This window comes from Panthera uncia, chromosome C2, assembly GCF_023721935.1.
Source record: "Panthera uncia isolate 11264 chromosome C2, Puncia_PCG_1.0, whole genome shotgun sequence".
In the NCBI taxonomy this organism is placed as follows: Eukaryota; Metazoa; Chordata; class Mammalia; order Carnivora; family Felidae; genus Panthera; species Panthera uncia.
This window is the reverse complement of record NC_064810.1, coordinates 118,457,770-118,471,585: the sequence shown is the minus strand read 5'-3', so window position 1 is coordinate 118,471,585 and position 13,816 is coordinate 118,457,770. Positions and strand designations below refer to the sequence as shown.

At 36.5% G+C, this 13,816-nt stretch overlaps 1 protein-coding gene and 1 pseudogene across 1 annotated transcript in view; one reads left to right on the top strand and one right to left on the bottom strand.

The window, feature by feature from the left end:
• The window catches only part of ATR (ATR serine/threonine kinase), a 99,785-nt gene that overhangs the window by 63,424 nt on the left and 22,545 nt on the right, over positions 1-13,816 (bottom strand). The window contains exons 14-18 of the mRNA XM_049628717.1: positions 12,095-12,265; positions 10,314-10,508; positions 7,899-8,084; positions 3,135-3,227; positions 1,156-1,286 (exon numbers count right to left, since the gene is read on the bottom strand). Of these exons, the coding sequence (XP_049484674.1) occupies positions 1,156-1,286; positions 3,135-3,227; positions 7,899-8,084; positions 10,314-10,508; positions 12,095-12,265 (776 nt within the window). The remainder of the gene's footprint in view (positions 1-1,155; positions 1,287-3,134; positions 3,228-7,898; positions 8,085-10,313; positions 10,509-12,094; positions 12,266-13,816) is intronic.
• Positions 3,982-4,438, top strand: LOC125921271 (60S ribosomal protein L36-like; annotated as a pseudogene).

The window sequence follows — 13,816 nt, the reverse complement described above, 5'->3', positions numbered from 1 at the left end:
AAAAAGCAAGGTAAAAATAGTGCTTATAATATGCTCCCTTTTGGGGCAGGGTTCATAGAAAAATAAGGGTGTGAGTGTGTGTGCATTTGGTTTATACTTTTAAAAAGAGGAGAATTATACAAAAATTAAGAAAAATAGATACTTATCATGGTCAGAAATTAAAGCTAGATTCACAAATTTGAATTTCAGACAATGTTTATGTTTTACATGAATTTAAAGGGGAAAAAAGCACTTCTAAAAATTTTAAACAAACTAAAACAACTAAACCTAACTTAATATCAAGTGGGTGGCATATGTACACAGAAGAGAACTGCTTCACATGACTTTAAAACGTATTATTCAGACTCTCCACCTCCAATAGGTACAGTCTTAAGGACAAAAGGACCTCTGAAAAAAACAAAAATCCATATGTAAGAAAGAAACAAACAAATAAAGGAAAAAAGGACCTTCAAAGCTTAAACTGCACTGAGTAGTCTGTTAGTAGTAACACTGAAATGATATTAAGTCAAATTAAATTAGAAATCCCATATGCCAAAATCTCCATGGCCTGAAAAAAGTGTGGGAAAGGGTCTTAAGGAGTGAATCTATTTTTAAAAGATATTTAAGGGGCCAAACAACCACATGTGTGACACATGCACCTTATTTGGATTCTTATTCAAACAAACCAACACCTTTGGGAAAACAATCTTTGAGACATTTGGGGAAATCTAAATATGGACTGAGTTTTAGATGATATTAAGGAATTCCTATTAATTCTGCTAAGTGTAATAATTCACGATGGTTGTATTTTTTTTTTTTTTAATGCTTTACCCATTAGATACATCAGAGGTATTTCTAAGTACAGTGATTTGATACTGGGGTTCTCTTTAAATCATTCCAACTAACAATAGGTGGAGGTGGTCAGTTAAGTAAGATTAGTAATGTTGATAACTGCTGAGGTTGGGAAATAGGTATGGAGGGGTTCATTATACTATTTCCCAGTATGTTAAAAGATTGCACACTAGTGTATCTTTAAAGAAGTAAACATATTCCCTTTCAATACAAGTATTCTTTCCATCTTTATTACTCACAGTCTGAATCCCTCAAAGAGATAAGAATTCAAGTTAGTGCTACTGGGAAATGCAAATACTCTAATGAACTCAGGCAGTCATTTACCTGCAACACAATTCAGGAAAATCATCCTTGAATCTCAGGCCAGTTCTTAGCGTGGTCATCATCTTCACCCTCACAGAACTGACATGTTTTGGTCCCATCAACTTCATCAAAGACATCAAACTATTCAGAGCCTATAAAGTAAGCAGGGATTTAAAGTAAAGCCTATAAACAAGTCCACAGGAGCAGATGAGCCCTAAGGTAAAGTGCATCCCACACACATCTCAGAGTAGTACCTATTTCTGGCAACACAATGTCTAAATGTTGGTCAGTTCATTCTGTTCAAATTCTTATGTAAGTAATGAACTTGAAAAATACAAGCTGAGTTCTGGTGTTTTTTTTCTCTTGTGAAGGTAATTTGTTACTTTTGTCCTGGTGGTCCTTTAGAACCGTAATTTTCAAATTTATTAAGAACATCAATACCTATTGTTTAATTTTCTTCCTGTTCATCCCAAATTCCTATGCGGCACATGCATTTCTGTCCTAATGGTACTAATTTCAACATACTCTGAATTTAGTAAAATAAACAAGTAACTGATGACATACCCCCAAAATAATGTACACATTTTACTGTATGTGGAACACAGAATTGGGACTTGTATCAACAGCTCCAGGTTCTAATGAAAGGGTAAAGAAACTCTCTAGTAAACCTTACCTCTGTGCCAAAACATACAAGCTTCACCTGGGTGGTTCAGTTGGTTGAGCATTGTTGGACTCTTGATTTCAGCTCAGGTCATGATCCCAGGGTCGTGGGATTAGGCCCCACATCTGGCTCAGTGCTGACAGCACAGAGCCTGCTTAGGATTTTGTCTCTCTCTCTCCCTCTCCTTCTCTCCACCCCTCCCCCACACTCACACGTGCTCTCTCTCTCTTAAAATAAAAAAAAGACTCCACGGAGACAGAACAGATGTTACCTAGGGGATTAAATTTACCAGTTGACACCAACAGAGTAAGTACTGGCTGCTGAATTAGAATTTAATATTGTATCATGTCTTTCCTGGTTCCTCAAGGTTATTAAGAGAAGAGTAGAGACTGAAATAAAAGCTTCCACTCAGATTTTTTTACTGTAATTTTACTGGCTGCAAAGATGGAAAACAATAAAAAGGGAAATTTAATCAGTACTAAAATTCTAACTCAATCTAGGAACAAAAATTTCCAGTTGTGACCAACTGTTAGAGCAGTCATACTGAAACTTCACTGTGTCAAATGCATTTATTTATTTTTTGAGAGAACAAGCATGCATGTGGGGGAGAGGGAGAAAGAGAATCCCAAGCAGACTACACACTCAGCACAGAGCCTGACCTGGGGCTTGATCTCCCGACTGTGGGATCATGATCTGAGTTGAAATCAAGACTCGGATGCCCAACTTACTGAGCCACCACGGTGCCCTGTGCCAAACACATTTAAACATAAATCAATAGATACTGAAGTTACTTAACTTTACATAATTTAACAATTTTCAGTTTTCAAAAACACCATGGGCCATAACTCATAACACACCAATTTGGACCAATGAACTCAATTATGCAACTTTTGTTTAAGCTATCAGAGACTGCTGGTCTCTTTTCTTCCCACTGAGCTAGACGGGGTGAGGTCATGAGCCTGATGCCATTGGGGTCATCACCTGGAACTTATGTACAAAGTCAATCCAGGGGAATTTGAGCTAAGAGATGAATTCTGAGAACACTGTATCCAAAGCTAAGTTATGCCCAAAGCTATATTATTCTTACACTTTTAGTCACAGAGCCAATAAATTCTTTTAAGCCAGTTTGGGTCGGGTTTTTGGTCCTTTATAAACAAAAGAACTATGAACAATATAATTCCTCTTTTTAGAGTCCCTAAAAGCCTATAAAGGGATATAAGGATTCAGAATGTCATGTTTATTTATCATCTTTGAATGTTTGTAGCTACAAGCCAAAGTCATATCTCCTATATATTCTATATGAATTCCAGAACTTTGCAACTTAACTATCACTACCTACCATTTTCTTATCTTCAATGCCAACACTGGAGCTCAGTAACTGCATGTTAAAAAAGGCCAAAATTCCCAACAACTTAGGTTGCAAGTAATCAGCCTAATGAAAAAAAAGAAACACATAAAACAGATTTTATGTAAGTTTTATACAGATCAAATTTCATAAATCAGTAACAATTTATTCAACATCATTTCTATATTACCTAACTATGTTAGAGTACTGGAAGTAAGCACTTGGCGAATTTTCTCTGAAAATATATATTTTCACATCTAGTATTTTAAAAATTAGTAAAGCTGATCTATAATCACCAAGATAAAATATGATTAAACAGTACTCTACAATAAAAAACCTGTGAGCTTTTGAATTATGGAGTGTGCTGGGGTGGGATCCTCAGGATGTGACTCACACAAGGACCCAGAGTGGAGAGGATATTTAATTGTTATAGGAATGGAAAAAGACTAAGTGTCCTTATCTAGAACATTTAGAGCTAAGACAGAAAAAAAAAGTACTCGAATAAGGAAAAAATAAGCTGCTAGAACATCGGTCTGAAACAGAGGTCAGTATCATCTGAGGTAACACTGGTAAAAAGGGAATAGGATTAATTTTTTCTTGAAAGAGGATCCTGGAGGAAAGGGTATGGGCTTTAAGTCAGCCAAACCTGGGTTTGAATCCCAATTTTGCCCTACCTAGTGTGTGATGCTGGATAAGTTACTTAACTCCTCTGAGTCTGTAAAATGAGAACACCTATTGCACAGAGTTGTAATAGAGATTAAATAAGATAACATGCATTAAGCACTAAGAATATAGTAAAGTGTTGCTTCTGCAGCAGGAGCCATTATGGGGAGCAGCAGCCATGGCTCTGCTCTACCCTCTGGCCATTGGCCTCAACGAGAGCGACAAGGTGACTAAGAGCATGAACAAGTTGAGGTGTAGCAGCTGCTGCAGGCGCCTCATCAACCACACCAAGTTTGTGTGGCACGTGATCTGAGAGGTGTGTGGCTTCACCCTGTGCAATGGAGCTGCTCAAAGTTTCCAAGGACAAGTGCGATTTCAAGTTCATCAAGAAAAGGGTAGGGACACACACACATCTGTACCAAGAGGAAGAGAGAGGAGCTGAGCAACGTCCTGGCAGCCATGAGGAATGCAGCAGCCAAGAAGGACTGAACCCCTCTCCTCTGTACGTAATAAAGCCTTTTTTGGGGAAAAAAAAAAGAATATAGTAAAGTGTTACATTTAAGTTGTTAATATTATTACAAACTGGGAATGCAAGTACCCTGCAAAGAATATTAAAATATTTATAAATGGGCAAGGAAGGGGGCAGAAAAAGCAGGAGAGGAGTGGCAAAGCATTTTCCAACTCCACAAGTTGCATTGGTTGATGTTGAGGCACCTGATTTAGGTATCTACAGATTACATACAATGCCAAGAGGAGACAGGGGTAGGTGGATGTGTACTAGCACATAGTAGAAAGTTAGGTGTTGATCATGTCTCTCCAGATTAGATATTAGGACAAACTTTTTTCTTGCCAAGCACAGAGAATCATCTGTTTGTCAATCCAAATTACACTTAATTTGCAAACTTCTGATTTGGATTAAGACTCAGTTTAGGCTTAATAAGCCACAATTCACCAATCACATGGATCCAGCCCATGCTTCTTAAATGAAAAGCAGATATAGATGGCACTCACAGTCTGCCAACATTCTAATTGTAAAGCTCTTGCATTTAGACAATAATTCATTAATCTGCCACTCACTAAATATGTATTACGTATGTCTAGAATATGGTGCCAGGTATAGGTGGCAAGATCAGCAAAGTCACTTTCCTCCTATTAGCTTACATGGGAGACTAATACGAGTGGAAGACATTCAATAAATATATAAATAAGGTTGAGATAAGTGCTAAGGGAAAAACACCCTTATCACATGATAGAGAAGAATTGGGATGTGGGAGTTTAGGTAGGGTGATCAGAAAACTCTGAGAGCTAAAGAATGAGGAAGATTATTCCAAATAAAGAGACTAAGGCAAAGGCTCTGACACAGGGAAAATCTTGATATTTTTAAAAACCACAACAAAACAAACAAGAAAGGAAGAAAAGTGTTGCATAATATGAGGGTGGAAAGGTACGTCAATCACATAAAGCTTTATAGATTTCATTTTAAGAGCAACAAAAACCATAAAAGGAATTTAGACAGGGGAATGATATGAATTTGTATTACGTACAAAAAGAGCGTATCAATGCTGTGTAAATAAGTGACTAAAGACATAAGGAGGGAAGAGTGAAAGGAGAGAACAGTTACGAGGTTTTTGTAGTTGTCTCCAAGAAAGATGATAGTCACTTATAAGAGGATAGTGGCAGCAGAGAATGAAAAATATACTTTGGAGATAGACTTGCTAGGGTTTGCTAACACTTAATTATGAAGGATGAAGAAACTGGAGGGCTCATGAATGCTTCCCAAGTTATGATCTGAGCAACTAGGTAGACAGTGGTACCATTTCCTGAAATAGAAAAGACCAGGAGATAGGAATGCAAGCTGGTGCAGCCAACTCTGGCAAACAGTATGGAAGTTCCTCAAAAAACTAAAAATAGAACTACCGTATGACCCAGCAATTGCACTACTAGGCATTTATCCACGGGATACAGGTGTGCTGTTTCGAAGGGACATATGCACCCCCATGTTTATAGCAGCACTATCAACAATAGCCAAAGCATGGAAAGAGCCCAAATGTCCATCGATGGATGAATGGAGAAAGAAGATGTGGTATATATATACCATGGAGTATTACTTGGCAATCAAAAAGAATGAAATATTGCCATTTGCAACTACGTGGATGGAACTGGAGGGTATTATGCTAAGTGAAATTAGTCAGAGAAAGACAAGTATCATATGACTTCACTCATATGAGGACTTTAAGAGACAAAACAGATGAACATAAGGGAAGGGAAACAAAAATAATATAAAAACAGGGAGGGGGACAAAACAGAAGAGACTCATAAATATGGAACAAACTGAGGGTTACTGGAGGGGTTGTGGGAGGGGGGATGGGCTAAATGGGTAAGGGCACTAAGGAATCTACTCCTGAAATCATTGTTGCACTTTATGCTAACTAATTTGGATGTAATTTTAAAAAATAAAATTTTAAAAAGGAAAAAAAAAAGAAAGAAAAGACTAGGACAGAAACAGGTTAGGGGAGGGAAAATGAAGATTTCTAACAGACACGTTACGTTTGGACTTTAGATGTTTACTAAGATAGACAAGTAGAGATGACAAAAAGGAAGCTGGAGAGGCTGTTTGCCATCCTCTCTCCAGATCCATTCTCTGGCCTGTTCTGTGCTTGAGAAGCTAACCAGATTTCATTACTCAAGATCCCTTTCATCTGGCTTCCCAATGAATTCAGTCAACAGGAAGCACCACAGGGGAACAGGGATTAGGAGAAAAGAGCAAGGGGTTTAAAATTCCTGCTCCCTCTGGGTTTTGAGGTGGTTCTGGAACTGTCTACACTCTACAGTGACAACCTTCTCCCTGAACCATGGCTCTAAGCTTTCAACCAGGTTCTGTCAATAACATTTCTTCTTCTTGGCCAGGACTATGGGGAGCATAAATTTTCTGCTATTCCTAGTCCCTATATTCCTTAACATTTCCTGCTGGTTCTCTTAACCTTGCCCAAGACAATGAAAATAGCCCTTCATGAAACTATTTTCGGTTAAACATTTTTGTGTGTGCCATCGGTTTCCTGCCAGGACCTAACTTATATAAATCCACAAGTCCAAAGCTCAGGAGAGGTCAGGATTGGAATTTCAACAATGAAATCATCAAAATATAAATCAAATCAAGCAAAGTACCAGATGAGACCAGATTCTCTCTCATTTAAGGAAGGAATAGACAAAAAGACCCAATTACATAGTCCTGAATCAATCTAACATTTAGAGGATAAAGTAGAGGAAAAGAGCCAGTAAAGACTAAGAATGAATAAGTAGACAGTGGGGAAAAAAAAGAAAATAAAAAAAGTATAGTATAAGAGATGCCATATGAGAAGGGATGGTCAGTTGTACTGAATACCACTGAAAGGTGAAATAAGATAGGAAGAGAAGTGACCATTGGATTTGACATTAGGGAGACTGTTTCTGACATGGACAAGAATTTCAGTAGAATAGTGAGAACAAAAACAGATTAAAATGAACTAAACAATGAATGGGAAATGAGAAAGCAAACATAGAAATCTCTGAAGATATTTTGCTGATAGACCTTGGAGTCTCTGGAAGGAATGAGGGCAATCAAAAGAAAAAATAGGATACATACATATTTTTTCACATGAAGTAAAGTGACTGAACATAAAAATTTAAGAGAGGGAAAGAGGGGATAACATGTGTTCCAACTTTCCCTTAAATATAACAATGGATTTTAAAAATAGAATTGACAAAATTAGTATGTTGTGCCAAAGAGGTAGTTGGAGGTAGGGGAAGGGGGGCACAAATGTATTCCAATCTATAGTTAAAAAGTAGTGAATAAAAATTAATTTGAACATTTTTACCCTGTGAAAAAATAAAACCTATAATCATTTGGAAACATATTTTTCAACACTAATATATTTTGTTAATACCTTGTATGACCATAATTTAAATCCTCAACCTTTCTAAAATAAAAATCTCAGCCTGAAATTTAAACAAATCTCTAGCATCTGGAAAATGCATAAAATATCTATTTCTCCAATCTCACAATTAAGCTACAAAAAGGCAAGAAACAAACAAAAACTCATATAACATATTCCTTACCATTAATTCGGGAGATGCGATCTCTCTGGGGCCCTGATATGGATCATCACTAGATGCAAATGATGCAAGTATTGACAAACCATTGAAAACCTGTTGATAGTGTTCTCCAATACGTAGCAATAATTCATTATGCAGTCCTTGGAAATCTTGTCTCAATAGGCTTCCCAATTCAATTTCTGTTTCATTCTAATCCAAAGACACATTTAAAAAAAAAAAAAAGATTTTGGAAATAAGTATATTAGTAAATCAGGAGCTCTAGATCATGTGACAAAATTTACTTATGGTATTTAAATTTTGTTTTTTCTTTTTTAATGTTTGTTCATTTTCGAGAGAGTGAGAGTGCGCATGGGGGAGGGGAAGACAGAGGGGGACAGAGTATCCCAAGTGGGCTCTGCACTGACAGCACAGAGCCTGATGTGGGGCTCGAATTCACGAACTGTGAGATCATGACCTAAGCTGAAGTCAGATGCTTAACCAACTGAGCCATCCAGGTACTCCTATTGATGGTAATTTTAAAAGGTATTGGAAAGTGATTCTAGGGGCACCTAGGTGGCTCAGTTGTTAAGCATCCAACTCTTGATTTCAGCTCAGGCCATGATCTCATAGTTCATGAGTTCAAGCCCCACATGGGGCTATGTGCTGACAGTGCAGAGCCTGCTTAGGATTGTCTCTCTCTCCCCCTTTCCCTCTGTCCCTCCCCCACTCGCGCTCATGCTCACAAACGCTTGTTCTCTCTCTCAAAAATAAATAAATTTAAATTAAAAAAAAAAAAAGAAAAAGGGATTCTAATCTCGATTTCTCCAGGTACATCTCCCATGGGGTACAGGTAATGAGGAAAGTAATTAAACTTCACTTTCAAATAAAATTTCAAAAAGTCAGTTTTCTTAAAATATCATCAACTCATTATTCATAGACACATAACCCCTAGGAGAAAATATAATATAGTGGCTTAGAACAGTCTTTCTGGTCAGACTGCCTGAATTTAAATTCCAGGTTTGTTTGTTTTATTATCATTTTTTAATTTTGAGAGAGACAGACAGAGCGTGAACAGGGGAGGGGCAGAAGGAGAGGGAGACAGAGAATACCAAGCAGGCTCTGCACTGTCAATGCAGGGCCCCCGATGCAGGGCTTGATCATGACCTGAGTCAGACTCTGACTGAGCCACCCAGGTGCCCCTTAAATTCCAGTTTTGTCACTTATTAGTTGTGTTGTGACCTGGACAAGTTACCTAATCTGACCTCTCCCTGTTTTGGTTTTCTCATCTATAAAATGGAAAAATAATAGCATCTTTATCTCATTGGATAACTATAAGGACTGAAATGATCCATATAAATTCTTTAGTAACTTCTGACATGCAGGAAAATACTCTATTATTATCATTCTATCTCTACAGGAAAACACTCTACTATTGTCATTCTATCTCTACAATACAGATTTTCTTTCTCAAAATGAATAAAAATACTCAATATTCAGTAATTCTCATGCAGAAAGGAATCTATTGCTGCCATATCATGAAACACATGAAATAATTAAAATCAGAGAAAACAGTAGTCACATATGCATATCTGACGGTTTCTCCTACTCCAATAGTTTCATATTTTTTGAAAGATACCATTGCTAGTGTAATACCCAAAAAGACATATAAGCTATAATTTTAAATCTAAAAAAACTAGCAAAATACTGAGTCAAATATAATCAGAGCACTAAAAAACTAAGCAATACACTAACATTATGCCACAGTTGAGATTGCCTCTTCCTATAAATATAATTACTTGCATATAATTAGTCAACTTAGAGCTCCAATTAAAAATTCAAAAATATGGGGCACCTGGCTGACTCAGTTGAAAGGGCATGTGACTCTTGATCTTGGGGTTGTGAGTTCAAGCCCCACCTGGGTACAGAGATTACAAAAAAAATGAAAAAATAAACTTAAAAAAATTTCTAAGGGAGACTCAGTGGCTCAGTCAGTTAAATGTCTGACTTGAGTTCAGCTCTGGTAATGATCTCAGATCAAGCCCTGTGTTAGGCTCTGCACGGACAGCATGAAGCCTGCCTGGGATTTTCTCTCCCTCTCTCTCTGCCTCTTCCCCGCTTGCATGTGCATACAGGGGGTCTCTGTCAAAATAAATAAACTTTAAAAAAAAATTCTAAAATGAAATGAGTTGAGAACCTGATCCATGAATGGATGATCATCACACGCCATTATGGTGAAATGACCAAAAAAATAAAAGAATATTCCTATTTAATATGATCCTCTAGGCCCCAAACAAAGCTTATTTACATGATACCATTTGGACTTATATTACTCTAGAATAAGCTCTAAATTATTTACTCCTCTCCCTACAAGAACGTTAGAAAAGCTTTCCTATAATGCTAATTTAAACGAAAGAGTAAAACACACAATTATTCAATTACCTTCAGATAATGAAGGGCACGTTCTAATTCATCCTTGGAACAGGAACAGACCAAATGAGAAAAAATATATTTGAAGTTATTTATTAAAATTTCTCTACGATTGACATTTAACTGTTTTCCTAAAGTTCGAATGAGAGCAGAGGCTGCAGGGCTTGCTTTGGCAGCAAGGTCAGGGAGCAGAACTTGTAATGTCCTCTGAAAAAGAAACACTATAATTACTAAAAAGTACATTTGTCCAGGTAATAACATATTCACATAAGTTGTGTACAAAAATATTTTAAAATACCAAACAAATTTGGAGTCCATATGTGATCTATATAATTTCAGAATTTACCATTTATGCATTCAACAGATATGTACCAAGCATCTACTATGATTCAGACACTACGGATGAAGCCGCAAAAAAATAGGCAAGGTCTCTGATGGCACAGAGTTCACATTACAGCTAATGTAGAAGTATAAGCCAATACATAGAGAAGAAAATTTCTCATGAGTATGTGTTAAAATATACTCATGCTCTAAAGGCAGAAGTTCCAAGTTTGATTTTTTATTTGAGTTAATTTGGATTTTGACAAGCAACAGTAACCATAAATACAATTATTTTAAGTTTTTTTTTAATTAAAAAGCTGAAAAAAATTAAAAGTGCTGCAATATTAAATAAAAACATTTTAATGCACTCACCATCCTCAAATGGCAACAAATCTATTTTGATTTTGGTCTATTTCCTTTAAGATCTTACTCATTAAACAAATACACAATTCCAAACACAAAATTGTTGGCCTTTCATTTATTCCCTTCAACATGTATCTAAAGAACACCTACTACATGTCAATCATCATAGGTACTAGAGATATAAAAATAAACAAGACTCAGGCCCCTCCCCTCAGAGATGCTTACACCTTACTTGTGTTATGCCTTTGAACTTAATATTAATTCTGTAAGACTAATATAACATTATAAAATAATCTACAAAGTATTAACAATTATTATATTAAGGGTTCCACAATGGTCTACAGCCCAAATGTTAGACATTTCTTTTCAGCATTTTGTGTAATTTTGTACTTCGAAAATGCTGCAATAAACATCTGTACTTTTTGGTTCCCAGAGGGAAATTACTGAATGAAAAATAAGAATATCTTTATAATCCTTACTGTATACTATCATATTTCCTTGCAGGATTTGACCAATTTACAAGCAACTTAAGTTTGTTAAAATATAATAATGTTGTAGGGAAAAATACTCAGTCCTAATAGTATGGATCACTATTACAATTCACGAAGAGTAATGATAACTTTGTCTTTGGGAAAAGGTAAGAAGACAACCTACTCCATCTTTCAACCCTCAACCATAATGACATTTCAAAGACTTCCCAAACCACTCCCTACCATAAACTCTGTCATCTGAATTCACACAGGATCATATATACCAATAATTTTGTACTATATTGCTCTAACTCCTTAGAGGTAAAAATGATATTAGACTGTGCATTACCAATGGAACCAATCATAGCACTAAAGACATAAGGGTTCAGTCAGCTGAATTAGTTAGCATTAATCAATTACTGTTAAATTTTCAGGATAGCAAACCATATAGAGAAATAACTCTAACACGAACTTAAATTTTATAACATAAGTAACATCATATCAAAGTCAAAAGAAAACATACATATTTGAAAATACAGGATCTACATGCTCCAGATTTTCTTTAAAATAAGACTAGAATGGAATAAACACAAAATACTGAATTGAAAACAGTTAAGTCAACCACACTTTGCAACTTACAGTAAGGAAACGATTAAGATCAGGAAAGTCAAAAACATTGGCAATTTCAGACAAGGTATTTAAAGCCATTTCTCTCTGGTGAGCCACATCTTGTTTCCGCATCTCAGCATTCTGGCATGGAGTACTAGGAAGTGCTGTCATCTGACTGGAGTGGAGAGATTCTACTAAAAACTAGAGCAAAACAATTTGTTAATTTTTTCACACAAAGAAGAAATTAAAAAAAAATATTTAGGGGTGCCTGGGTGGCTCAGTCAGTTAAGCCTCCAACTTCAGCTCAGGTCACGATCTTGCGGTTCGTGAGTTCGAGCCCCGCGTCAGACTCTGTGCTGACAGCTCGGAGCCTGGAGCCTGCTTCGGATTCTGTGTCTCCCTCTCTCTCTGCCCCTCCCCTGCTTATGCTCTCTCTCTGTCTCAGAAATAAATAAAACATTAAAAAAAAAATTAAAAAAAAATTTTTTTAATGTTTATTTTTGAGAGAGAGAGACAGAGAGAGACAGAGAAAGACAGAGTGTGAGTAGGGGAGTGTCAGAGAGGGAGACAGAATCCAAAGCAGGCTCCAGGCTCTGAGCTGTCAGCACAGAGCCTGATGCGGGGCTTGAACCCGCAAATGGTGAGAACATGACCTGAGCTGAAGTTGGACACCCAACTGAGCCACCCAGGCGCCCCAACACACAAGGAATAAAATTTAAAGACTACTTTCTAAGCTAACATAAAGGATAGTATCAATGCCCTAAACATATTACCTGAATTAGCTTACTTGATTTTTGTAACAACCTTCAAGAAGTAGATGATGTGGTTACAAATGGAGCAACCAGGTTTAGTTAAGAAATTTAAGTATCTTGTTAAGGATCACACTCCAAACAGGGCAAAGCCAGTATTTTAACATATCCCTAACTTTTCAGCCACGAGTTGAATCAACCTTTTTTATTTATGTATTTTTTAGTTCTTAAATAAAATTGTCTTTATTTGCTGACAAGATGATATATAGAAAAAATCCTAGAGACTCCACCAAAAAGTTATGTGGATAAAGAAGTAATTAATAGAGATGCCTGGGTGGCTCAGTCAGTTGGGCGTCCGACTTCGGCTCAGGTCATGATCTCGCGGTCCATGAGTTTGAGCACCGCGTTGGGCTCTGTGCTGACAGCTCAGAGCCTGGAGCCTGTTTCAGATTCTGTGTCTCCCTCTCTCTCTGACCTTCCCCCATTCATGCTCTCTCTCTGTCTCAAAAATGAATAAACGTTAAAAAAAAAAATTAAAAGAAGTAATTAATAAATTCAGTAAAGTGGCAGGACACAAAAACAACATACAAAAATCAGTTGCATATCTATACACTAACAAAATATCCAAAAAAGAAATGAAGAAAACAATCCCATTTTAATAACATAAAAACTAATAAAATATATAGGAATAAATTTAACCAAGAGTTGAAAGACCTATAGCATAAAAAGTGTAAGACTTTGATGAAAGAAACTGAAAACACAATAAATGGAAAGGCATCCTGTGTTCAAGGACAGGGAGAGAATATCGATAAAAGATCCATACTACCAAAGTCATCTAAATATGCTAGTGTAATCCCTATGGAGATCCAATGCGGAATTTTGGATATTCAGTGAATTCCCTATCAAAATTTTAATGGCATTTTTCACAGAAAAAGAAAAAAAAAATTCTACAATTTGTACTGAATTTCAAAAGGCTCTAAATAGCCAAAGCAATCCTCAGAAA